Source organism: Ooceraea biroi, chromosome 8 (genome assembly GCF_003672135.1).
Source record: "Ooceraea biroi isolate clonal line C1 chromosome 8, Obir_v5.4, whole genome shotgun sequence".
NCBI classification, from domain to species: Eukaryota; Metazoa; Arthropoda; class Insecta; order Hymenoptera; family Formicidae; genus Ooceraea; species Ooceraea biroi.
In genome coordinates this window covers 5,313,988-5,341,183 of record NC_039513.1, presented here as the reverse complement: position 1 = coordinate 5,341,183, position 27,196 = coordinate 5,313,988, and the positions used below count along the sequence as shown (strand labels likewise).

At 38.3% G+C, this 27,196-nt stretch overlaps 2 protein-coding genes across 3 annotated transcripts in view; both read left to right on the top strand.

Annotated features, from left to right (window-relative positions):
* The first annotated feature begins 69 nt into the window (after positions 1-69).
* Positions 70-5,783, top strand: LOC105279731 (uncharacterized protein YJR142W). 2 transcript variants are annotated; one of them, XM_011339701.3, is made up of 5 exons: positions 70-223; positions 913-1,010; positions 1,119-1,323; positions 1,421-1,900; positions 2,056-5,783. In XM_011339701.3, the coding sequence occupies exons 1-5, from the start codon at positions 148-150 to the stop codon at positions 2,181-2,183; spliced, it is 987 nt and encodes a 328-aa protein (XP_011338003.1). In that variant the 5' UTR covers positions 70-147; the 3' UTR covers positions 2,184-5,783. The 2 variants fall into 2 exon arrangements, with proteins under 2 accessions (XP_011338003.1, XP_011338012.1); XM_011339710.3 differs by lacking the exon at positions 70-223 and adding an exon at positions 306-579.
* A 4,390-nt stretch (positions 5,784-10,173) lies between these two features.
* Positions 10,174-27,196, top strand: part of LOC105279727 (basement membrane-specific heparan sulfate proteoglycan core protein) — a 152,441-nt gene continuing 135,418 nt past the window's right edge. The window contains exon 1 of the mRNA XM_026971812.1: positions 10,174-10,969. Within this exon, the coding sequence (XP_026827613.1) occupies positions 10,892-10,969 (78 nt within the window). The 5' untranslated portion in view covers positions 10,174-10,891. The remainder of the gene's footprint in view (positions 10,970-27,196) is intronic.

The following is a 27,196-nucleotide window of genomic DNA, read 5'->3' as shown; positions in this document are numbered from 1 at the left end:
GATTGGTCGACGGTAAGCTCAGAGAGACGAGCGGGCGAATCGCGAGGCTCCGCTGTGCGCAGAAACATCATTTCATCGCTTGTCTAACTTCATGCTTTGCTCGATGCCAGGATTTTCGTCGCAGCTGGATGACAACGACGTAACATCATGGCGGATAACGATAAGAAGCCGATGTCACGTTTAATGAAACTCGCAAACAAGTTTAACTGCTTCTACCTGTCAGGTAAGCGAGATCGGCGAGTCGTGCTCGCATTGTTACGTATTATTTCAATCGGAGCGTCGCCCAGCTGCGTGATCGATAGGAATGCGCCGCTGCCGTTCGTACGGACCATCGAGAATATTGATTTCGTGTGTTGTGTGTATTTGTCATCCGCGTTTCGGGGCGAAGTGACGGAAAAATATCCGGAGAACGCGCGAATATCGTGCGATTGTCGGCGAGGTTCCGCGTGCTTCTTGCGTTCGAAGATAGAAGACTCTCCAGAGAAATAACAGCTCCAAAATAATCTTTGGCGTTTTTTTTGTGATGATGGATATGATATATATAAACAGCATTTGTTTTTTTGGTGCGGAAACATCGTTGTACGTGAAAAAATTTTGATGCACGATGTATTTCCAGGAAGAAGGCACAATCGTTTTGTTATATTTGCACTTAGAGTACTGTGAAATTGCATAAATTTATCATGTAACGTTAATAAAAAAAGTAATCCGTCAACAGAAAAAATTTCTTCATACGTAACTTACTTCTCTTTGAGTAATTTATGTGTAATTTATCTTTAATGTAATTCGTGTAACTTTATTTATTTTATTTGGAATAAACATTTTTTAACAAAGTGTGCTTGGCAATCATAATATGATTTATTGTGATTGGGAGTTACATTTATTGTAAATTGCAAAAATGCATTTATTCCTTAGGTTTGCATGCAGGAGAATGCAGAGCTTTTGTTGTCGATGGGCAACAAGTCGGTCTTGTACGTCCAGATGTTATGAAAGAGATATTAAATTATCCCCAAGTGAGTTGGCGTGTATGACGTGATTTATATGCATATTTGTTATTAATAATACATATCTATACTAACAGTTAATGTACATTTACATCCGATCTGTCATTAATTTTCAAGATATTTCAAGTACATCCCCAGTACGTGCAATTAAATCCAGCCTTTCGGGATTATGCCGAAAGGAGTGCACGTGTTGACGAAGTATTGAGAGAATGGAAGGCGGGTGGAAAATTTGTGACACTGCGAGGCTGGAGGGAGGAATGTTACGAAGTGCGCGCTCAGTTCAATACGCTACCATTGTTTAAGATGGATCGCTCGGCCACATGTACGTGTATGATAGAAAGATCAGCCTCTTATTCCGTTCATGTTCATTGCAGTCGCAATTTCATTTCAATCACAAGTTCCTTTTGAAATGATGACAGGTCTATTTGGAATTCGGAAGTATGGAGTGGACATAAACGGTTACGTAATGGATCCTGTCAAGGGCTTGTCAATATGGTTACAAAAGCGTAGTCCGAACAAGCAGACATGGCCAGCGTACTGGGACAGTATGGTGAGCGGCGGACTGAGCGTCGGTTACGGCATAAACGAGACCGCGATAAAGGAGGCCGGCGAGGAAGCCGGCATTCCGAATCATCTGATCGCCAAGCTCAAAAGCGCCGGCTGCGTGTCGTTCTTCTTCGAGAGCGAGAGGGGCCTCTTCCCGAACACGGAATTCGTCTACGATCTCGAACTGCCGCCCGACTTTGTACCGAACAACAGCGACGGGGAAGTGGAGACCTTCGAATTGCTTCCCGTCAGTGAGTGCTTAGAGAGGATACTTTCACCACACTTCAAGACCACATCCGTACCGGTCGCCCTTGACTTCCTAATTAGACACGGATACATCACAGCGGAGAACGGTATGGCACCTCTTAATCTTAATCGCGGTCGACGCTTCCGCTGCTCGGAGAGTTTTCGGGCAGTGCCGCCGCCGCGTTTACGCAGAGAACTAACTCTCTCTCTCTCTCTTGGAGAACGAGATTCACTGATTCTCTTTCTTATGTTTCTGTTGCAGAGCCTAACTTTATACAGATTGTGGAGTTGCTTCATGTACCTCTGCAAACTATGTACAATCATCGAGAAAAGAATAGTAATGGAATAGCAGCGAATGGCGAGGCGATCGAGGGTCTAGAAAAGATTTAACTTGTTTTCTAGGCTTCTAATTTATATCGCGACTAAGGCTATGAATCTAATGAAATGAGGAAGGTTGTCCTTTTTTTCTCTCTCTCTCTCTCTCTGGACTTTATTCTTTGGACTATAATTGATAAATTTTATGTTGAACGACGCAATAGTATTCACGCTGTTACGAGATTCGGGCGGGGATAGCCTTGTATAAATTATCGGATCAAGGATTGCAAACGTATATTTCTGTATTGATTTGGACGTTAATTTCAGTATTGTATTAGCATATCTTGTATCAACAACGGAAAAAAAGAGATGTAATATGTATTTCATTTCTTGCGTTGATTGTAACACGTCAATACATAGGCTCTTTGTAACATGGATCTTTCCTCTTTCGAAGGAAAAGGGGAAAGCTATGAATTTTTAAACACACTTTTTGTATGATGAACTACAATTCTATCTATGATAACGTGATGATTTGAAAGATAGAACGAAATTAGTAGATTTTCTGATATATTCTAGAGATAATTTCTTCCATCTGTATTTATTGTAATTGTTTTCCATTTTCCGTAAACAGATTGGATTATACGAACGTTATATTGCAGTATCTTTCACAGTGTAATCTGCCATTATTACGTTTAGCACAACAGGATATGCCAATTATATTAATATACTGCTTGTGAACTGTCGCATTGTAATAAAAGCAAGTAACATTCAACGAAATTGACTTGTGACGTACATTAAAGTCAAACCAAAAAAAGTATTACGAGTTCAGCATTCCAAGAGATTAAGTTTAACGATATAAGATTACGTTTACGAGACCCGAAAAGCAAAACGGTCTTTCGATCGCGATTATTATTATTATTATGTTCGTATTAAAACTTATGACGCGGTATTTGAAGTCACCAGCGCAAAGTTCTGATAATCTGCGTAAAAGCTAACAGTAATTCGTTATTCACAGTATTGTTAAAGCGAATACACAACGCACTTTCTTCATCAAAAGTTTGCAATCGAGTTTGGGATCACTTACTGAATATGTGTTCAATCGAGTTTTTATTCGTCGAAGATGTCGTTGAGCATTCAGCATTTCTACTTACTAAGCATTTTTTTACTTATCTTTTACTTATTAGCGTTAAAGATCGTGAAAGCATTTATATTATTTATTGTAAGCAACGTGCTGGCATTTTGCAAAATTAATTAAACATGTTAAGTACTTCCAACAATGAAAATTCAGAATATCATTTATGTTATTGGTACATTGATAATCGTACAAGTGGGAAGCACAAACTCAATAATTGATAAAATAGTATATATATTTCTTTTTTTTAATAATAAATATTAATTTTAATTCTAATATTAATTTCTAATGTACATATAAAGAATTGTGTTCTGACGATATTTGAGTATAGAAAATGTGTGTTTCGTCATTATTACATTTGGATAGATACATTATATTCTTAAGTGTATATACAGAGTATTTATTTATGATCCGCATTTCTTACTTTGACAACGGCAGTTTATCGAGTTGCATATTATTGGTATTATATATATATATATTATCGCTTTATATCGATGCGTTGGTCGATAGATGCATCGCTATTTGTTATTAACGCCACTCATGTGATATATTTTACATCGCATTTTTAAAAAATTGTTATATACCTCGTATAAAAAGCAAATACTTAACTAATATAAAATAATCTGTTAATATTCTTGTTAAATTCATTATTACAAACATCGCATTACAAGTATGAGTGTGAAATCTAATATCATGTATTTGTTATAGTATCAGTTACGGTAAAAAAATATATATATATATCAATCTCATAATAAATTATCGCATTTATATGCACAAAAGGATAAGCAAGCACTTATACATGGCGGAAACCGAAGGTTCACAAATGAGTTGCGGAAGTCTAAGTTTCGAGCGCAGTAAGACTTTGTACGATAGACTTTGAAGTATTCCGTAGAATAGCTGTATACTTGAATTTTTTTAAAGTATAATTTCGTACCACACATACATGCCGATGAGAATTGCGAATAATTGTAGAATCATTAATTTAACATATTTTACAGTCAAGTCCTAAGAACTAACCGAACTGCGTGTAGTAGATTTCATAAGTTTAATACTTTTGTAATGACGATAATGTAACAATATACTAGTCACGCTCATCTTTATCACTCGCCTCTCTCTTCTAACATTAATCTGGTCGTCAGACACAGTGTTTGTGATACATTTACCTTGAGTGAGATTCTGTTTCCTATTATGCTTCAGTTTTGTGATAGGGATGGATAGGACTGGTTATATGTTTATTGCATGAATTAAAATATATATATATCATTTAAAATTACATGGCCACACGTTCATGTTAATCTATGATTTAATTCTGATGCAATAATAAGAAATGCGCGTTTTTACGGTGCAAGTGTTTACGTGCCTGGAATTAATACCGAATCTAATTAAGTTAACTAATTTAATTGCAGTTGTTATGTGAAGTGTATTTGCATGATTTATTCATATGACGTTTCTCATATATGAAAGCTATTGTAACTTTGAGTGATGATTATTATATAATATGTGACTGTATATAATGCTAATTAAGTTTACTTGGTATATATCACTTGGCTTTTGTATTCCTTATTGCAGCACAAAGCATGTATCGATTGTAACAAGAAATGCCAGAGAAATCGCAAGCGGCCAGATCGAATTGACGTGAAATCAATTTTTCTAGAATTGCTATGTTTGCATCAATCATCGCATTACGCGGATCGCAATTTGAACGGACGGTTTCGTCTCTCAGAACATTCTACAGAAAAGTGAAGCTTCCTTGCAGTAAGCACGACCGATTGCTGATATTGAACAAAATCCAGAAAGTCGGAGAACATTTTTATATCTTTTATTTTCATTATAAATGTGCAGTACTGCTGGATGATATCGATTTGATATTTTCGGTTTCATATTTTGGCTCACTAATAAATATAACAAATTAAAATTTTGAAAAAAATAAATATTGAAATTTCTCCGATTATATATGTCTAATACATGTTTAATTTAAATAACTCGGTCGTGCTTGATAAATTAAAAAAATAAAAAACCATGATGAAAAAAATGTGAACGTTTATGTTCTCTCTGCAGTATTGATATTTTTAAAATATTTTAATATATTTATTACATATTGCACAAATTATAATGGTTTGGAAAGGTCATAGAACGATGTGGATATACTTATATAATAATTATTAAAATTAATGTTTTTGCGCAAAAAGATGATTTTTTCAGTACAGATAGTTCAATCTGAATAATTCTAATTCTAAAATAGTAATTTTTTAAAAAATATGTATGTATATTACGAGATGATTTATCTCCGAAACTGCACATTTCGGAGCAGTGACATTTAACCTACATATAAAGATCTGATAAATCTTTTATGTGCACTGCTTCACCCGTCTTTTTGCAGGCAAAACTTTTATAAAAATGTGAATTCTTATGTTCAATTCATTTAATATCGAATAGAAATTTCGATGATAGTATCGATTGCATCGATGTAACCAAAACTGTAAGAGGTGTGTGTAGTTATAGGATCAAATTATTGTACTTACATAAACAATGAGTAATATTTTGTGGCTGAGTTTTTATTACACATATAATTCTTATTGTTATACTTCGTGTGCGTATTAAATTTTATTACTTTGGCATCAAGACGCGAACGCATAAGCACCATACACTTGAGTTATGATCACTCTACTTAATTATTTTTAGTTACAAGTGAGGATGTATATATCGCATTACCTATATTTTGGCGTTTGTTCTGTTTAACTAACGGCGATATGACGTAACCACATGTATCGACAGACATGTGATAATAAAGTAAAATTTGTAATTCAGCATGTGATATAGATGATGTTCGGAATATTAAATACGTGCCATCTGTGCGTGTGTGTTATCGATTAAATATTATTGAATTTAAACGGCAGCCCATATATATTTCATTGTTCTGTAACAGAATTTGTAAATTTGATTCGACATAAGCATTGATTTCTTTAATTACTTGTTTTGTGTCATTAAGATTCTCGTTAAACACTAATACATGTTCTTTAATATACATAAATATTTAGAGAAGCATGATAAATCAATCGCTAGAGAATTACGCGAATGAATCACTTGCATAACTCTACGAGATTAAGTGATCTGCCGTATCAAGTGTTCCTATTACATATTTGCAAATCTTGATACGAGAAAATTTATGTCGGATATTTACTTGCTAACAAATTCGCGCGCAATAAAAATCAAAAAAGGCTCTGGAGATTCGGTCTTCAACGTTTCTGATTTTATAATCAATGAATAACTGAATTGACCTCCATATATATAGTTTCTCAGAGCCAATGATATAGTTCGAGCAGTTTGATGAGTTCAATTGATGCATTTAACTAAATCATTGTTCCAATAAATTCGAGTTGTAGATTTCTAAATTCTAAATTGTTCTCAATTTATAATTTCTTTCGTGTACCGTTTTGAGAATATTGTAATTTAATAATGATAAAAAAAAGCCACATTTATGTATCTAACAAAATAATATATGACACGTTTTCATCAAGTCCGCGGGATAACTTTAGCAATAACGTAAAGTAGCTTTATCTTCGACATTCGTATTTTTATCATTCCTAAATTAAAGTTTGTAAGTCAGCTGTCATGTTTACTAAACTTCTTTATAAGATAAATAATTGAATATTTATTTTATGTTTATTTTATTATATTTCTTTTGTCGTGTGGAAAACGTGATATTGCTAAAAGTATATTTGACGTGCATTAAGTGACATTTCAAGCTGATTGTTGCTACAAATGTTGATATGTGAATAATTCTCTTTGGCACATTATAAATTATTTTAAAGTGAAGCGTATTGAACAAAAATATTTATATAAATAGTAAACTCGATTTCCAGTTAATGTTAAATAATTCCGATGTAATCTTAATGTCAGAGCTCATAGAACATTTTAGACTGAGAAACATTTTGAAACTTGAGAAAATCAAGAAATATAGAGGATTTTTTAAATAAAAATGAATTAATTTTAATTTTCAATAAGAAATATTGCAGCTTATTAATATATTACACGTCAAATCTGTATATTATCAAGCGTAGATTTGCGAAAGATAACTCACAAAGATGATAAATTACACAATCCTAAATGATACACCATATGCCCGTTATCGCCTGTGTCGTTATTTTATTGTCGTGAAACAACTGTTTGATATCAATTTTTGCATTATGTGGCAAATAAGTGGAGAGCAAATCGCGAATGTGAAAGAAAGGGGAAATCATCTTTGATACTTTGAGAGGCATGCACGATTGTGGACCACACGGTTGCCGTGCCGTAAATCACCAGAGTGAGAACTTGGGGAGCAGTCAGGGTTTGTTACATTTCCACCTAAGATTTATTTTGGTATTACCGATAATCGTGTGAGGATAGTTCGCGTTCACGTCACATTCCTTCGCGAGTCTCCTACACATGATCTGTTTATACGATTCACGTGCCACCCGTGTATCTTAATCTTCCGATCATACGGATTAATCTTTGCCAGCGGGAGTTCGAAGATTTGTTGCTTGATCGCGCAATCGATGTTCTTTTAAGCTTTAATGTAACTAGGAGACATTTATTGTACATACTAAATATTATATTTAAAATACAAAAGTAATTGTTTGCGTTAATTTACATCTTATGGATTAATATGATATCATAATGCTATGATATCATAATGATTATGAAGAATAAAATTTTGATCAGCACGAACATTGTATCAGATGAGAGATAGTACTAAACAGGGAACAATATAATTACAAAAAATGCAATATTTTACAATATATTCCAGCAATCAGAAGTGAGCGCTTATCAAATTCAAAATATAAATCATTAAGAATTTCATTTTTATGTAAAAATAATATGTAATGTGTTTATAAAAGTGATAAATACATAAAACTTTTATATTGACATAATAAAAACTCTACAAAGGAGCGATTTTTAAGATAACTTCGATCTGCTACAATTATAAAAAAGATATTACTTGCCATCTTGTTATCTTTTGCAAGCAGTATTTTCTATGTTTGTGCCAAATGATGATTATCCTTCTTCGCCAAATGATGATTATCGAAATCGCTTCGTAGAATTTCGTAATGTCAGTACGTATGTAACTCGGCAATTTTTCAAGATAATCGTGTCGCAGTAATCGTCGCTCCTCCTCAATGTGCGGAGGCAACGCGCGTATCCGGCCTAAATTTATATCGAGAATGCCACGAGGTTTCGCGCACTGCCAAACGGACAGATGCATCTCGTTCGTCGAATAACGTAAAACGCAGGCGGAAAACGAGTGCGGAGAACGGAGAACGGGCACGCGAATAACGATGACAGAGCGGCGTAGTGACGCTCGACCTGTTTAAAAAAGACCGTCACCCTCGCGCCTGTTTCTGAATGTTCTACAGAGGATAAGTGAAAGAGAGAGAAAAGACTATCGTGAAGCTGTCTGCGAGAAAACGATATTTTTTACGTTCTTTTCATCAGAGTTCCCTCGAAGTAGCAAAGGATCGCGGATGGAACCGGCGATTAAAAGTACTGCGTCTACGGCTGGTTTCATTTTATGCAAAACGCAAATACTATATACAAATACTAATACACCGTGTTTTCTGCACTAGATTCAATCTAAAATCGTACATCAACATGATGATCTCCGTTATCGATAATTATTTTTAAACAATCTGTATGGGAATTTGGTCAGACCCAATTTAACGGTTAATTCTCGGATGCCTAACGCTTATTTCGGTGTCTAAGTATTTCTCAAGTTACAATGGTAAAATAAGATCACTTGGAAGTAATCGAAAGCTAAAGTGCTTTATTATATCTCTGCGTTCCAGAAAGCTTGTTCTATTCAAATGCTCCAATTTTCAATATCACGTAATTTCATGTTAATTGGTATTTTTGTCGTATGCATAATCAAATATATTGTTTAAAAAGAATGGAGATTACATTTTTTATTGTTAAAGACAAACTAAATACTCTTGGTATCAAAAAAGACTATCGACAGATTATCAATAGGTCATTGCAATGTCGGGGAACGGCAAGAATGCAACATTAAAATCCTTTATTTTTATTACACCGTAGAAATAACTGGTATTGAGCGACATGATTTGACTCGTACATGACGATTCACGTGTAAACTGTAATCAATTGCGTTTAAAGACGCTCGTTCATGGCTCGAAAAAACAGTTTATTATATATGCAATAATAAAATTACATATAATAATAAAAAAAATCAGTAAATTGACAAAGTAATGTACATTTAAATAAATAAAGTACATTTGCCGCAAATTGTACTTACCGCGTCGTCCTTAGTTAGGTTTTTGCAAATTTATTCGAAATCGCGTGTTTGATCAGAGTCTAATTTGACAGGTGCCACCTTCGCTCATAGTAGCTAGCTCGAGTACCCAACTAAGACCATACTACCCCCGTCACGTCTCTTAAATACTGGTTGTCAATAATAAATCATTACTCCGATATCAAAGTATCGCGAAGATCCTAGGTTGCGGAAAGTGCGAGCGTGAAAACGCACAACCATGATCTTCGTTCGCGGGCCGACCGCCTCCTAAACGGTCTCCCCGCCGCCCGTCGGCGGCTGCGGTGGCAGGGAGCAACTTTGACCACGAAGGGAATGAGGAGAGGATCCTGGGGGACGTTGGTCCAAGGGAGATGCGCGTCCACATTGCGTGCGGCGGTGGGGATCAAAAGGGTAAGAGAGAGAGAGAAAGAGAGGGGGAGTAAGGGTGATTGGCGGGAGGGAGAAAGCCGCGAGAGCGAGATGGTAGATGAAAGAAACGGCGGGGAGGACAGGAAAACGTGCCGATTCGGAGCGTGGTGGGAGAGACCGCGAGATCACGTCGGCGAAATACAAGGAGAGGGAGAGAGAGACAGCGAGAGAGAGGGAGGAGGTGAGAGAGCGATGGGAGGGGAGAAAGACGAACTCTCCTCGCGGTGAGAGAGAATCCAACGTGGAGAAAGAGGAAGTCGGGCCGCGAACGCGGGACGAGGAGAGCGAACGGCGAGAGAGAAAGAGCCGGACCCGGCGAGAGAGGAGAGGGAAAACCACGGGGGCTTTTGAAAAAGTTTTATCTTGTCGGCGCACTCGGCCTCTCAGACGCTACCGAACGCCGGTACGGTGTTGTTGGCCACAGCGTGGTCGCGCGGCCTCCTCGGCGACGAGTTGCGAGCAACGAGAGAGAAATAGAGAAAGAGACAGAGAGAAAGAGGAAGAGAGAGAGAGAGAGAAAGTCCCGGTCGTGTGCCGCGATTTCCGGCCCCGGTCGGTCCTCCCGTCGTCAACTTCCCCGTTCGTTTCATCCGCCCGCGTGCTTACGGACGTTCGCGCGAGAGGAGCGCCTGGAGAATCGCCGAGGAGGAGGCTGTCGAGGAACATCATCCACAGGACATCGGCTGTGCGTCCTTGGAGTAATCGGTCTAGCTTCGCACCGTCTCGCCATGCACCGTCGCTGAGGTGTCCTGCAGTGCCAATCGAGGGGACGAGCGAACAAGAGAGCGAAACAGAGAGGAAAGAAAGGGGGACGGACGGCGATAAGCAGGAAGAGAGAAGGAGAGGAAGAGAGGGAGACAGGGTCAGTTAGGAAGAGGGCGAAGAGGTCGTCGAGGAGTGACTCCTTGCCGGTCGCGACGGACGGCCAGCGGCAAGATGAAGAACCGTGTGTTGCTAAAGAGTGCGTTGCTTCTGCTGCTGATTGCGGCGGACAGCCTGGTGACAGCATCCGAGGTGAGTCCTTAGAGAATGCCTATCCTGGGATCGGATAGTCTGGTTCCCGAACTGTTGAAATTACCGGTGGTCTCACGTAATACCCCTTCGGGCCGGACGCTGCTCCGAAAACGCGTCTCGCAGGAAAACGTTGCTCCGAAACACGCTTGGCCGACGAGGTCGATTCCTCCCGATTCTGCAAGGTCTCCTTTTAGAAAAGGAGTGCACCTGTACTACTACTGTGAACAATGATATGAAAAAGACAAGAAACATAAAGTCACGTTTTATGTAATAATCTAATTAGCGAGAGTTTTCTTGACATCGTTAATTATCGATTGATCGATCGAATTTCTAAATGACATTGTTAAATATAGCACAATGTAATATTATTAAGGTGTTTTCTGCAGAAAAACGATCGCTTTGACGAAGTTCGCGAATTTATCAACTGGAAACTCGCAGAAAATTTCGGAAACCCCGCGCGCCGGCGATTAGATAGTCTGCGCAGTTCAATCACCGCGATTATATTATACCTGTTATGTGTCTCACTTACGTCTGATGATAAGAATCGCCGCGTATCTCGCGGTGAAGGTACGCTTATCGTCCTCGTAGATCATCGCGACAAATTCGTACGTTGACGTATATGGCGTCACAAATCTCTTACTTTTCTTTAGAGATGCCTAGGACATGCCTCCTTGAATTGTGTGTATCGTGATTTTGTCACATTCTTCCGTTCGCGAACATTTTATAATACAACGCTTGATCCCAGCAACGCAGCGTCTCTCTTCGTGCTTCAGCTGTGCTCCGATTCGCCCGCGCTCTTGAAAAGAGCTTGAGAGTTGAAATAAAAACCGGTTTAAATGAGAAAACCAAAAAAAAGATTAATTATTTAAATGTAACGTGAACACACACATGAGCCAACACTGTGGTGTCATCCATTCAATTACCAGCTGTGTTGATACAGCTATTACACATTTCGACGTTTAAAATATATCGTGTATCAAACTCCCGCTGCTGTTGATCTCCACGACGTGCTCTTATCTGAGCATTCTGATCTTTGAAGTAACGGTGCGCCGCACATGTGAAAATTTGACAGATTGGTTTGAGGTATGATGAATGAAATTATGTAATTGTGCCGTGAATTGCAGAAATAATTATAGCAATTTATCATACGATGATTACGAGTATCAATCAGCGATACAAAGTCCACTTCGCATAAATCGGCTGTAAAATATGCTCTTAAGTGTGCGTAAACTAGGAGTCTTCTTTTTTTTGCGATCAAAGTGCTTGTGATAAATCCGTTAACTTTCGACGGCTCATATTTTTGTCGCTCTTGTGAAATAAACAAAATGCATCATCGCGTCGCGCAAAGAAATCGCCGATTTAACGACAATCAACAGGTACGGGGAAAGAGGAGCAGTGTTGCGGAAGTATACCGATGTATCCGCGGGACTGCCAAAGGTGTGCCGCGAACTCGGAAAATACGGATCGGAATTGTTATGCGCAAAACACCGCCGAACTTGTTCGACATCCTGGCGGAAGACGCTCCGGGATAATTCGCGCGAATCGATTATATTCCGATCACATCTCGAACTCTGCAAAAGCGGATACGAGCACGAGCCAAACTCGTGCTGTGGCGAAGCCCGATCGTTTCAGGAACCCGCCAATCCAGCGAAATATCATTCCGCGGGGCACGGATTTCCGCCGAAGCGACATTTCGTCGTCGGTCTGACGTGACGATCCTCTGGGTCAGCTTCTTCATAACTTCCGTGGCGCGATTTTGTCATGCCTACAATGGTGCACGCATGATGACTCGAATCAGATTTCTGCTGAAAACAAATTAATTTACCATTTTACAGACATGTATAAGAAGAAACGTGTATAAAAAATATGTTTTGAGTCACTTCACATATTTTTAAAGCCAAGTCTCTTGACAATTTAACAGAGAATATAGTCGTACAATAAAAGAATTATATACGTTGCGTATGTGATCCGCAATATACCTAGATAGCTCACAGATTTTTATAATATGGTATTCTTTTTCCGTAAAAATACAAATAATAGCGATTTTCTCTCAATAACAATTTTATTCTGGGAAAGAAAGATGCTTCGTGAAACATTTGTAAATAATTTTATAGAATTAATTTTCTAAACAATTTAATATTTGATATTTGTAATCTCACATGTGTGCATAGTGTTATGCATGTTTTGCTTCTTCTTATCTTAAATTGTATTTATACAAAAATTTATCAGCTTTAAAAGGTGTAAATTAAAGATACCGATTTTTACAAAAGCATTTATTTGCTTGTACGCTATAGGAAATAAAATTTCAAAAAAAGAAACATAATATATCTCGTTAATACAGAGAGAATCATATTACATTAATAACTTCAATAAAAAATCGAAAATCCAGTTGAACATCGCTCAAGTACGTTATTATATAAAAAGATTTAAATTGAGCAGCCACATGGCTCTACAAAATACAATCAAAGCTGTATAAAACAATGCGCGATTGTATTATCGTGCTCCTAAAACGTATTGGAACGAAAGTAGAATTTTTCATGATCAAAAGATGATCAAATTATGACGAAACGGCAAATATTTCAATCGAATTCCGATGTCAGCAAGTGCATCGTTTGAGTTGAGACCTGCACCGTAGTACGCCTATTTGCCGCGATAGCTTGACAATGATTGCGTTATCTGTCGCTGCGAGGATCGAGTATCACGATACGGGCGATGCTGCGACCAGGGCGAATATGCAACGATGAAACGTGCAAAATCGCGACTGAATGCAAAAAGCCTTTTTTACACTTCCAAGGCTGTTTCGGACGAGCTACCCAAACGGGCGAGCGAATCCCAAAATGACAATCTCATTCGTGACACAGGCATGCAATATGCGCGTGTCTTCCGCGACGTGCGCTATTCAAGGCAGCGTGCTAAATGGCTCTATTTGAGGCACAACGCCGTGCTGCAACGGCACATGAGGCTGCATTCTCGTTGCATTTGCGAGTAACTAGTAGTGCTCGATGTCGCAAAGTAATCGCTTCTCGTGGAGATGGAGATGTTTCAATTTAATGGTGACCGTCTCGATATTTCTGCCAATTCGCTCATGAAATATTGCAAGCGTATCGATTTAAAAAAAAATAAATTTATGAATATATAAATTTTACATTGTTATTGCATAGATATAACACGGTGCAATTCGTGATAACCTCGGATGTCTGAGAGCTATCCATCACGCAATCAAAAATTTTCGAGATTTCAATTACAGCGAACAAATGTTTCATCGCGATTTAAAACGGCGATTTTATGTCAAATGGCTGCCACCGCACTTTACCCGGTCAGCGAATATTTTTGGCAGAAACATTAGCACAAGACACATTACTTCGTAAATAAAGGCAAATTCGCGAGGTGTAGCGAACTTGTTTAGTACAATTGTATTCAGCAAGTTGTACGCTTTTTAATAATGAGAACAAACCCGACGTGAGAATTTTAATTCGTGTGCTTTCGCGACGATGGAGAAATTTTTTAGGGACGATATATCGTCCCTATCTACGAGACGACACTGACTCGATGAATCGAGTGAGAGAGAGTCGGCGGATATTGAATTAAAATAGTTATTCTCGGAACGGCACGTTCGCCACGGTTCGTCGGTGGCTTGATTAATTTCGAATCGTTCCTCGATCTGGAGTCAAATTAGCATTTCACGGCGCTTGCTGGCATCTGCATGCATGGAGGACCGTTTTGCAAATCGGTGTCGAGCGTTATAAGTATTATAAATCTTTATCGGCGCGAGGGTGAACGCGACAATGGAACATGGATTGCACAAGCTTCCTTGGATCTTCAAACAAGCAGATAGATTTATAGGAAGATACCGTTATCTCAAGTACACGCAATAATTTTACCGTAAACATTGCATCTCTTAATTTTATAGCAAGTATATGTAGTCAAGTATGTACCATCGTATTGCATTAAGTCTTTCTTCCAATAATTGACTAAAAACTAAAATTTGATAACACCCCGGTTGTCTGAAGATATTTTTACGTACATGTTGATATTATTCACCGATAATCGTGCTCGATTTCTCAATATTACGCGTGGAACGACGCCCTTGGCATCGATTCACTTTATCATAAAATTGTCTATTTGATTCTGTAAAGTGACACACAACACAGATACTCGATAAAATTATTATATTATAATTTGTAAATAGCACTTAATTCTGATAAAATTGTAAATCTATGTAGTAACAAGAACAAATTTCCATATACATAAATTTGTTATTTCTTCCAAAATGATTAATACACTTGTAATATTTCATAAGCAATGAGTAAAGATGTCGAAATGATTATCGTTAAATTGCATTTGAAGTTTTCATCTTCATTAACAAATCAACTGTGCTGTATTATAAGGAGTATGAACTTAAATTTATACTATAAAAAGAAATTAAGTTATGAATTATACAAAAACTATTATTTTACTTAAATTTTTAATTTTTATTAACTTAATTTATACATCGTGTCATCGTTATTTTGTGAGAACTGTTTGAATGCTATAAAATTCTTATTATCGCTGAGTTACGACATACAATCCATACATACATAGAGAAAGACAAGTCCCTACGTTCGTCCGACGACTTCTGAATATTGTCAAAACGGAGGCCGTACTTGCAGTTTAATTTGTCACTTAAGTCTTACTTGGCCGTAACCTCGAACGCTCGCAGTCCGACATTCTTCATCGTCTTAGTAATTTGTATGCGTCGTGACAATGCATCTTAAAATACCATCAGGGACAGAATTGAGCGGGCATTAATTGGAATTTATTTAATTTTCTACTTTAAGCAGCACTTTTATTTTGCACAAATAAAAGACGTAAAATATACGAAATGTTGTTAGAAATCACAATAATTGTTAACCTTTGCTTTTATAATAATTATTAATTGTTACTAAAAATTGAATAAAAAAGGATTGAAAATCTATTTAATATTTTAAAATGAGATAATTTCAGAATTATAAATATTTTGTAAATTATAAGATACTTAGTTGTGACATCTCTATTATTTATATTTATATTTGTCAAAATCTTTTGTCGCGCGAGATTGGAAAAATTCGACTTGCGTTCAGGGGAAGAAATCGCGACGATTCCTCGAATACTATCGAATATTATCCTTCTGCAAAAATGACAATGTACGTACGAAAGAAAAAGTTGCGGTTCTTCTGTTATTGCACCTCTTTTTCTTGACCATAGCCCCGCCATACCTGACCATTCTGGCTTGAATTGCGAGGGATTCGCACGGGCAAAGGGTCTGAAAGATTTGTATCTTATGAAAAATATGGTAATACACGCGTGTAGCGTGGCAGCGCGTTCGATACGGTACTGTTGCTCTATACCAACGATGCCCGACCGAAGGCGATCCCAGAGGATTCACATTAAATATTATGTAATGGAGTCTGTTTAAATTTATATACGTTCTTTAGTGATGGAGCGTATTATATGTATATCTTTGTTCTTCTCCTTTAAGCGAAATCCCGTTTAAGGATCATCAAACGCTTCACGGAAAATAATCATTGTGTGACAGTATAAGTTTCGCTATCAATAATTTCAATTCACGCAACACGCCGTTTTTTAGAAGATAAAATATGTTTACAGAAGATCAGGCTACTCCGAGTTTCAATGCATATAATTTCGGGCGAGTAATTTGAAAAGTTCATCTTCCTGCGTAACCCATGATATCGTCATTTATCCTTGCAGGGCTTCATCGAGTGAGGGAGAACTTCAAACTTGCGATTACAGTGCTTCCGCGGGCACGATTTTCGCAGACAAAAAATATAGCAGCGATAAGATTTCTATTGACTGAAAACTGTAATTAGTACAGATGCTGTCATACAATAGCTTTGGTAAACGGGAATTGCTTAAGAAGCTTCTTCTACATTAAAGAAGATACCATCAATGAAAGAATGTACATTTTGTTCTTTAAAGCTCATACTTTTGTACATTACACTATTTTCCATTTTATTTATAAAGAATATCAAGAAAAAATATGTTATAGAAGAATAGTAACATTAGTTATTCTATTTAGCAGAAATCGTAAAGTGACGCTCGCAAGTTTTAAGTAATCGAAACTATACGCGAAAACGATATGATGCAAATAGTTGAAAAGGACTTAAATTGCTCAAAAAGTAAGTATTGGATGATGACTTTACGCCGTAAGTGCCACTTATTAAAGAGTCCCATAAATTTTATTCGTTGACCCTAATGAAGTCATACGGATATCAGACCATTCCCACAGGAGCGCGCATGCATTTCGACTTAATTGATTATCGCGTCAAATTAACCCAAATTTAAAAGAAATTTAAAGGACTCGTGAAATAACCTTGACATAATAATTTAACAGTCTTCATTCGTGTGTTCTTTTATACTCGCATCGCGTGTACGTACTTTTAAGCACATATTTCTGCAATAATTTAGTATAATTATCATGTAGTATCTTCTCTAAACGTAATGACAAATTTTTGCAATGTATAAAAACGAGAAATAATTGGAATAAAATAAAATTGAAATAACTGAACAGAATAAACGGCTTCTAAGTGTCACATAACATATAATAAAGTTAATTATATTAAATCGTCATTATTTTACATATTTTACATATTTTATATAATGACATGTAATTATCAATTTTTCAAATAATTATATTACAATTATCATGCTTCAACAGTGCTCTATACGTGCATCGTATAATAAGTTTAACTTCTATTGATGTAATGGGCGTGTCAATTAAATCGAGACCGATGCGCATTAATGTCAACTCGGCAACGCGTGACGCGATCCATCGGCAGATCTTTCGTCTCGATCACAGCTTCGCGGCGATTAAAAAAATCGAGCCGATATGACGTGTTACGTAAAAACTGTCAGGGTCGTCGAAAAGTCGGGATGCGCGTGAAGACGTGAGAAAAACAAGGATCGCAAGGAAGCTATAAATGCAAGCAGATGAGGGACCTTCATCCGAGAGGCATGTGCGATAAATCGCTTACCTAACCGTGCGAAGTCCGCTCGCAGTAATGCGGTGACTTTGGTCCTTTTTGCATCACGTCGTTATGTGCGTTCAAGAGCGAATTAATTATTTCGGGGCAAGCCACAATCGGCGTCTCACGATAAACCATATGAATTACGAAATCGTATCCCGTTATAACGCGACACGTTTGGCTGAAATTGTCATCGGGATTTATCCAATTAATATTCATTCTTCTTCTATCACGTTTTCGCATTTCATGTCAGTTTATCATAAAACTGTCAATTTATTATAAAGATATAATTCTTGTTTGGCATAACGCGGAAATTCCTTCCGACAGGAAATTCAAGTACTGCTTCTAGCTTCTAGATTGCCTTCCTATGAAATTAGGAAGGCTGCCCATGATCGAAAGCAGATTAAAAATATTAATACGCTTGTACAGAGCATTCCATGAAGCGACATGATTGTATTTAGCTTAAACGTATCTGCTTTATTTTTAGGCTTTATTCTGTTCCAGCGAAAGTTTCAAAGGTCTGTGGTATCAGTCTAATATCCATCTCAATTAAATAATCGATTCCTTTCCTGCGTAAAAAAATACACTGAATAAAATTTGTCTGACAGTTGGACATCTAACGCGCAGAAAATACGAAGTTTTTTATAAATACGACATTTCCTTGATTGCGTATTACACGCGTTCTAATTTCTTCATTAATACTGGCGCCGATACTGTCTCGGTGCAGACTTTCACGAATATACAGAGAGAGAGAGAAACGAAGAAAAAGAGGCGATTACTCGATGCAATATTCTCGCATCTATCACACGTCATACCAGTCGACGCCGTTTGGAATTCTCGAAAGACCGTCGAGAGAAGTCGTTTGCAAGTACTTCTAGTTCTCGAGCAGCGGGCACTCGAGGACCGACGACGAGTGAGGACTTAAGTGCCGTATTGCCAGGAGGGATCTACTTTTTGCCACGTCGAGACTCACCGGCGATTACTCGCCGGACACTTTTATAAGCTCGCGCATATTCGCGCGCTGAAAGGACATTTGCGTTACTTATGCAGTCCGCCACCGGCAATTATCGCCGGACATCGTTCTTCCGTCTCTGTCTTCCTCTCGTCAACAACAGAACGATATTGTTCCATATGTAACGGATGGAACAGCGACGCGATAAACGCGATGCAACATGGGATCATAGTAGGGCCGCTTAAAGAGACACTTTACCCGCGTTTTTTAGAGCAATCCCGCATTCGTGCCCCTTGCCGATGTATTAATAGCGACGACCGCTGAATCCAAGAGCACCGCGGAACACGTATACCTGATAAATATGGAGTTGATTGTTCCTTGGATTAAACTTGAGCGTGCTTTTAATTACAAACTTAGTTAATAATGGAAGTTAAAGTGCTATAATGAAATATCAGAATCTGCAGCATAATTAAGTAACAAGAACTTATTATTCCGTTCAGTAACGAATACGAAATGCATTTCTCGGATAAGAATAAGAATACATTCAATTAAGACTTTATATAATTCGCATGACGGAAGCATCATGGTGATGATACGATATGTGTGACACCGCATGACTATCGAACCTGTTCGGTTACGTGTATATGAGTTAATGGGTTAATCGCGATGACGGTTCCAAGCCCTTGATACTTATCATCGCGATTGTATCGCATGCGATAAACTCCGCTTCCTATATTCCACATTTATCTTCGCGCTGCGAGAAGAGAAGCGGGAGAAGTTTGTGCGCGCGTGGCGGCTTACTCATTGCGGACAATTAAGCGTCTGGACGGAATAACGAAGGCTCGCCGTCGCGTCTTTCTCGTGTCTACGGCGGGAGACTGTAAATAGATGTGGACCAAGAGGGATGTCCGATCGAGGAGGGAGCGCATAAACATCTAAATATTTAATTGCGCTAGGACGCGCGTAGTACATGCGCTTAATTACAGTCGGGCCGGGCAATTAAGCGACGTACTTTTATGAATCCGTCGCGAAATCAACGTAGCAGCCGAGTAGCACTCTAGACTGTCTCTACATTTTTTATTTTGACCTAGATTTCGATTTACAGTCATTTGCACCGCGCGTGAAATAACTAGATACTCGTTCGAAGCCTGTGTTTTTTAAAATCTCGAAACATGGATTTTCTTGTTTTGTGATTTTCACCTACCTTATTCCTTGTATCGATTTGATACTATATAAACGACGAATTAACGCTTATCGAGCAAGTATGATGTTTGAACAGTTTAAGTAAACGCATTTGCGTATTATATGTATTTAGACCTAATCGAATATTGAGTTAATCGATAAGCTGCGACTTATAATTTTAATTTGAGTCGGTTGATCACCGCGGCTTGATATTCCAAAGTTAACTGGAATTCGTTTAAGCCGCTCATATTAAATCGTAATAATCTAATTCTACGAAAGATGGAAGAATATTACTCTTATTAAGTCTATTAAAATTGACAGTTATCCTTGTTGATTCTTGTACAAATTGCTCCATTAATTATTATAATATCAAGTTTGGCGCAAAATTGCTGCAACTTTTATATTGACAAAATTAACTTCTCTTTACAAAAGCGTTATCCCAGTTTTTCGATATACCTAACTAATAATTTTCGATATTATTTAAGAAAATATTATCCTTGAAGATTTTTATCTTGTAATATCTAAATCTGCAAATGACTTGTTAATAATTGCTTGCTGCAAGTTCCGATTGAATGATAAAACCACTATTTCGATCGACAGCATGTTGTCAACTTCTTCGGATACGCTTCACGAGTTTATTGCTCGTGCGTTCGGTGAAATCAGCGACGTTTGTCCCTGGCGCATCTCGGATATGACGTAATCTCACGTCGTCGATGTACGGGCGTGGAGTTTTATGCAAACGATCTCGTAAATCATCTCATCCACGCTCCATCGGATCGCTCCCGAAAGTCGACCCCCTTTCCTGTCGCCGGACCGGCCTTTCGAAAAGAGGCCTATACCCGTGGCCAAAAGTTACGTACGTGAAATCGCGTCGCGGCATCACGAAAGTTGAGAATAAATCATCTTCGGATTCGAAGTGGCGGGAGACTGAAGATTCAAACCTGTCTCTACGCTACGTTTTTTTGTTGAATTAAGAATCTATAACAGTCACGTTTGATTGTATTACATTCATGTTGCCACGCCTATTTTTACATTGCTTTATATTTTCTTATGTTAGTATAGTGCATTTCGTGACAAGACATCAGGTATATATCGGTATTTTAATAATAGGTCGAAAAAGAACTGCAATTATTTGCGCACTTAATAGACCAGTGTGACGTACAACAGTAATCGTTAGGAAATCGTTTGTAGCTATGAAATTATCTCGAATAAACGGTGACTGGCCTAATTTGTTGTCGTAAGTAACTGTGTCGCAAGAAACGACTTTATAACTATCAATTTCTCGACATGATTTCTCGTCGATAACGTTCTGTGCGAACAGATCGATGGAATAGGTCACAGTACTCCTCACTTGCACGAGGTATATGTGTATGTAGTTTGTTAAGTCACCTAAAGATTTGTACAGCTTTGTCATGCATCTCGCTGCGATCTTTATTTCTTGTAATATTTCTTATCTTTACTCAATTTATATTATTTGAGACAAAATACGTTTAAATAAGTCTCAAAATTATGATCTCTATTATAACGTTATGAAAATAAAATTATTCTCTACAATAAAAGTACTATCATTATCTCTAGATGTGTGTCACACATTTTCTTAGCTGTGCTATTTTAAAAATTACAAAGTAAATAGTCTTTATCTTAATCATTTATTAAGTCAGTTATAGAGTTTATTCATTAAATTTCGTTTGTACGCTCATCAAATCTATTGAAAATATGAATTTAATATCTAATAAATGTGTCAGTTCTGATATAAATTCGTAGCTGAAAACAATGTATTTATTAAACAAGTCGAATGTAACTTCCTCTCCGTCGTAGAGAAATGTCATTTCTTTTTCTCCCCTTCACCGTTAGAAAACATAATTTAAAATATTCTCCTTGCGAATCTTGCTTGCAGCGATGCCATGTGTTTAAAGTCGCTATGCGTATGCATTAAGTGCGTGTCGTGTTACAGACATCACAATGGACTCTATATGCAACATACCCTGAAAACAAGTAATATAATTTGGCCGCGGGATAGCATAAATACTACCCGGCCGGTTGGCTCGACTAATCGATTTTTCATATAATCCTTATCGGAATATTAACGTCGCTGATCCATTCTCATGGCTCCGCTTACCATCTTCCGACAATGTGTGTACGTCCATGTACATATCTTCCCTCGAGCGCGGGCGGCGCGACTCCTACGATATTGGTCATTAAATTAATCGGATATATCCGGCCGACTTTCGCGGTCGGCCGTAAAATTAAGCGGCGATCGAGCCCACGAAACCGAAAATAATCTCCATTTTCGGCGCAATTTCAGTACGCGTGCGCCGTCATCTCCGCCGTTGGGAGCACTCAAAGATTCAGTCTGAATAATAGACCATTTTTAGTCGACCTAGGTCATTTTTATCCGGCTGGAATCAAACCAATGCACGCACGCATACTCTCTTTCTAAGCCACAAGAGATCTTCTGAAATAATGTAATATTAGAAATTAATTACTATGAATGACATGAGCACGTGAATATGTAATTTGCTCATTTTTACAATCATTAAATCGATTAAATCATAGAAATCAGAAATTAATGACAAAGAAGTGGTAATTTTCATTGTAATCGTCGTTAATCTAAATTTATGTACAGGTAAACTATTATAATCATGACAGTGGAAATGACTCTCACGCGTCGCGTTGGTCAGACTAGACCACCGACCATCTGGTCAAGTCGGCCGTTACTCCTGAATAAAGTAACTTCGACGCCCGGACAGGTAGGATCTCGGCTCGAGCTTTTGCCGCATCTCTACGCATGTACTGGTAAATAACGTGTTTGCGCGCGTTCACCGGCCCACCGCCCCCGACTGCTACCGCATTGGCTATTTTCCTAGCCGATCCCTGGCGCGACACTACGAGGGTATCGATCACCGCGAAACTTTCCCGAGGAGATCTCAATTCTTAGAACGAAACGTGGAAGACGTAAGTTAATACGACCTAATATGACTTTCCGTCTAGACACTGCATGTCGCGGATAGCTGAGATCATGTGTAGCACATAATGCACTGCACATTAATCAAATGATACTCATCACCGCGAGTAATGGATACTCGCTATTCTAAATGCGGCCCTTCGTCAGCCAACATGGAAAGGATGACTAACTCCGATGATCAATACTACTACGTAATACGCGAAATAAAGCATAGTACAATAATATAGAGATCGTTCGCTTCTTAATGCACAGTGTAATCAATTCAAGATCACGCACTACAGGGATAATAAATAAGAAGATAAGCCAGCCCTAAACGTATTCATTCGACTTAACCGCGAGGTACGAATTGATCAGGGGACAAAGAGGGGACTCGTGTCGGATTCTCTTCTCGGATTATTCCGCAAGGCCCGGGAAGACGAAGGAAGCAGAAAGGGACGGTTCCAGGACACTCTCGTCTGAAACTCGTGGGCGGGTAGAACTGGTTCTCGCGTGTCCACCTCGCGTAAGAGAGGAACGAGCGTTTCAGGTCCACCTGAAGGATGGGTCCCTTGTGATTCTCGGGGACTCAAGGCACTCGTCAAGCAGAAGAGTGTGCCCTGGTTTCCTCTTCTATCCACGTAAAGTCGTGAATCTCTAGTGGTCCGCTTGTTTGGTCGCGCTGCATACTCTGCATGTCAGGGCCTTAGTCCAGGGACTCCGATCCAGGGCCCATGGCAACACCGTCGTGTCGCCGCTTCGGTGCCGGTTCGGCATGAGTCAGACGTGCCCCGACATGCCGCATACATGGGTCCGCTCGTATGCATATGCGCTCGAGGCAGGCGACGAGGGGCCCCGATTCTTCTCTTTCTCTTTTCTCTCCCTTGCTTCTCCTGCCTGGTGTCCAGGGCCCGCGGCCACGTCTCTGCGGCTTCGCGCTTAGCACGCCGAGTGCTAATAAATTCTCCGCTCGCGGTTGACCGTACGGTAATTTTCCACTTTGGTCCAAAATTAATTATTACTTTGTAGAAAACGGGAAAACACCGCCGATACGTTAGAAAATCTCCGTCTCGAAAGAATCAAGAATATCCATGGTGGCGTCAGCTCTAGGTCTCGTGACCCTGTGAGACACTATCGTGATCTTGCCGATGCCACGATCATTGAGTTCTGTTCTCAGAGCGCCGTTGACGGCGTAGAAAGTCGAATTGCTATCACTTAAGTTACTTAATATCAATCGGGATATATGGGCCGCGAGAAAATTAAGTAAAGAAAGAGCCCGCAAACAGCGTTAAAGCGCGATGCGAGCAAAACGAGGGACGCCTCTCGGATATAATCGGCATTTTTGCGCCTTTTAACCCCTACGACATCGTGGACGTCTAAACTCGTAATTCGTATTGTTAGACGCACTTAAACTCGACTTCGCATCGCGCTACGTGGACATTGGTCATTGACCTCCGACTGGAAAGGAGGAGACAATTTATAATTGAAGGTTCCATAGAACAGATTCGCGTTACGACTTAAATGAACATTTTTATTTCAATGTTACTAAATATATTAGCGTCAAAATCTTTTATGAAAGAATAAGATTTTTGTAGGATCTTAGCTTTGTCTTACAAATTTTATGATAGAATGTGATTGTTACGATGTGTCATTGCATATAAACGTGTAGCAATTTTTATATCTCTTTATCTTTAAATAATTTTTAAAATTAATCGTGCCATACTTGTTTCAATTACATTATAAATGTTTTAGGTAATTTTTTCCCGCAGTATTGGAATCATTTTAATAAAAATTTTTAATTATTATACAGGGTGGCCCATTTTAATTTATACAGTCGATTTTTTAAAACACTAAAAGAGATACGAAAAAATGTTTCAGACAAACATGTCACGATTTCGAGGGGGACATAAGATGATACCATTGGTTTGACCTTGAATAGTCGTTTGAAGGTCACGCGAAGATCACCTTCAATTTCTTAAATTGAAACTCCAACTTTTTATTGCAGATTCTTATTCTCCATCGAAAAGTAAGTAACTTTTGTCTGAAACATTTTTTCGAAAAATGTCATCTTATGTCCTTAAAATGTCCTCAAAACTCATCTTGAAGATCATTTTAAGGACATAAGATGACATTTTTCGGAAAAATGTTTCAGACAAAAGTTGCATTTTTTCTCGCGTAGAATCCGAATCCGTAATAAAAAAATACCATGTCTCATTAAAAAAAAATTTCAGACCGGAAGTTAGAATTTCGATAAACAATGACCCGTCTAGTTGTATCCACATTCTCTATCGTGTATGGAGATCAACGTTCGAACAGTGTATTGTCGAATACCGATTTACGTAATCACATTTGACATTGTCGATATTCGACAATACACTGTTCGAACGTTGATCTCCATACACGACAGAGAATGTGGATACAACTAGACGGGTCATTGTTTATCGAAATTCTAACTTCCGGTCTGAAATATTTTTTTTAATGAGACATGGTATTTTTTATTACGGATTCGGATTCTACGCGAGAAAACATGCAACTTTTGTCTGAAACATTTTTCCGAAAAATGTCATCTTATGTCCTTAAAATGATCTTCAAGATGAGTTTTGAGGACATTTTAAGGACATAAGATGACATTTTTCGGAAAAATGTTTCAAACAAAAGTTACTTACTTTTCGATGGAGAATAAGAATCTGCAATAAAAAGTTGGGGTTACAATTTAAGAAATTGAAGGTGATCTTCGCGTGACCTTCAAACGACTATTCAAGGTTAAACCAATGGTATCATCTTATGTCCCCCTCGAAATCGTGACATGTCTGTCTGAAACATTTTTTCGTATCTCTTTTAGTTTTTTAAAAAATCGACTGTATAAATTAAAATGGGCCACTCTGTATATGAAATTGTAACGATTATTGCTAAATAACATAATGTATAAAAATTGTATTATGTTAATTTTACACGTCAAGTAGGAAACAATGTGTTACAAAATAGAGGCATATCGTATGATATTGCTTTGTATTGCATGATATAAAGGCATTGCTAGATGACTTCGTTTAGACACACATGGCATTCCATTACATATATGACCTTTCAACCAGTCAATTACTGTTTCATTGGCGCTCAAAACTTGCAAATTGATAACTAATGATACCATGATTTTGCAATGCTATCACTACTCATGACACCGTACATCATATGGCGCGTATTAATACATCGTCTAGCAGAGTTATTCTGAACGATGACATAAATCGAGTGAAACACTGAAACTCAATAAGTGATGAGAATCTCTCTCGAATAATAAAAGAAAGTACCTATAATGGTGCACATTATTCTAAATAGGCCAACGATTTCGTACAAAATTCTCGCCTTTAGATCCAAAAGGGCTCCTTAAAAGACACGAGCGCACTTACGCGATTGCACATAATGTAATTCCTGAGGAGTAAGCGAGTCCCTCCTGCTACCTTTCTCTCTACCATAATATCCACACGTAATATCCAGAAACCAAAAGTGCAAAGTTAACACACTTACGATCCGGCAAGATCGCCGGGATGAGCGTTTCTTCGGAGAATCGGAATTACATTCGAGATCGGAGATCAGGTGCAAGTATCTCGCCGGATTACTGCAACTGTCATCGGGCTTATTGTTGGAGGAGAAGTTTTCTTGCAGGCCGCGTACGTCGTCGTCGTTGCCGATGTAAAGTTCTGAAAAAGGGCTAGTTGCGCCACCGTGAACCTTCGCGAACCCTCGCGAACTCGGAGAATGTATCTCAAATTCATAGGACGTGAATAATGCAACGTACGAAATACGTACGAACGTAAAATTCGGTACACTCTTCGTTCTCGTTCATCCGTTGTCCGGGCTCGCGCATTTTGAGTACCTGCGTATACAGGCGCGTGTACGGTGTGAAAAGCAGGAGACACACATCGGGAGCGAGAAACGAGGAAACGCGTAAGAGATGTGAGCTATCTATCGAACAGATCGCCGAGAGCAACGGCCGAAATTAACCGGAAACCGGTTACTTTGGCTTCATGCGAAAATGTAAAGTTCCCTTTTATTTGACGACGCTTAAGATTCTTGGTCCTTTAAGCGTCAGCTTAGAAAGTACTTCGGACTTCATGAAAAACTCGTCTTGAATTTTATTTTCATGCTTTCTCTTT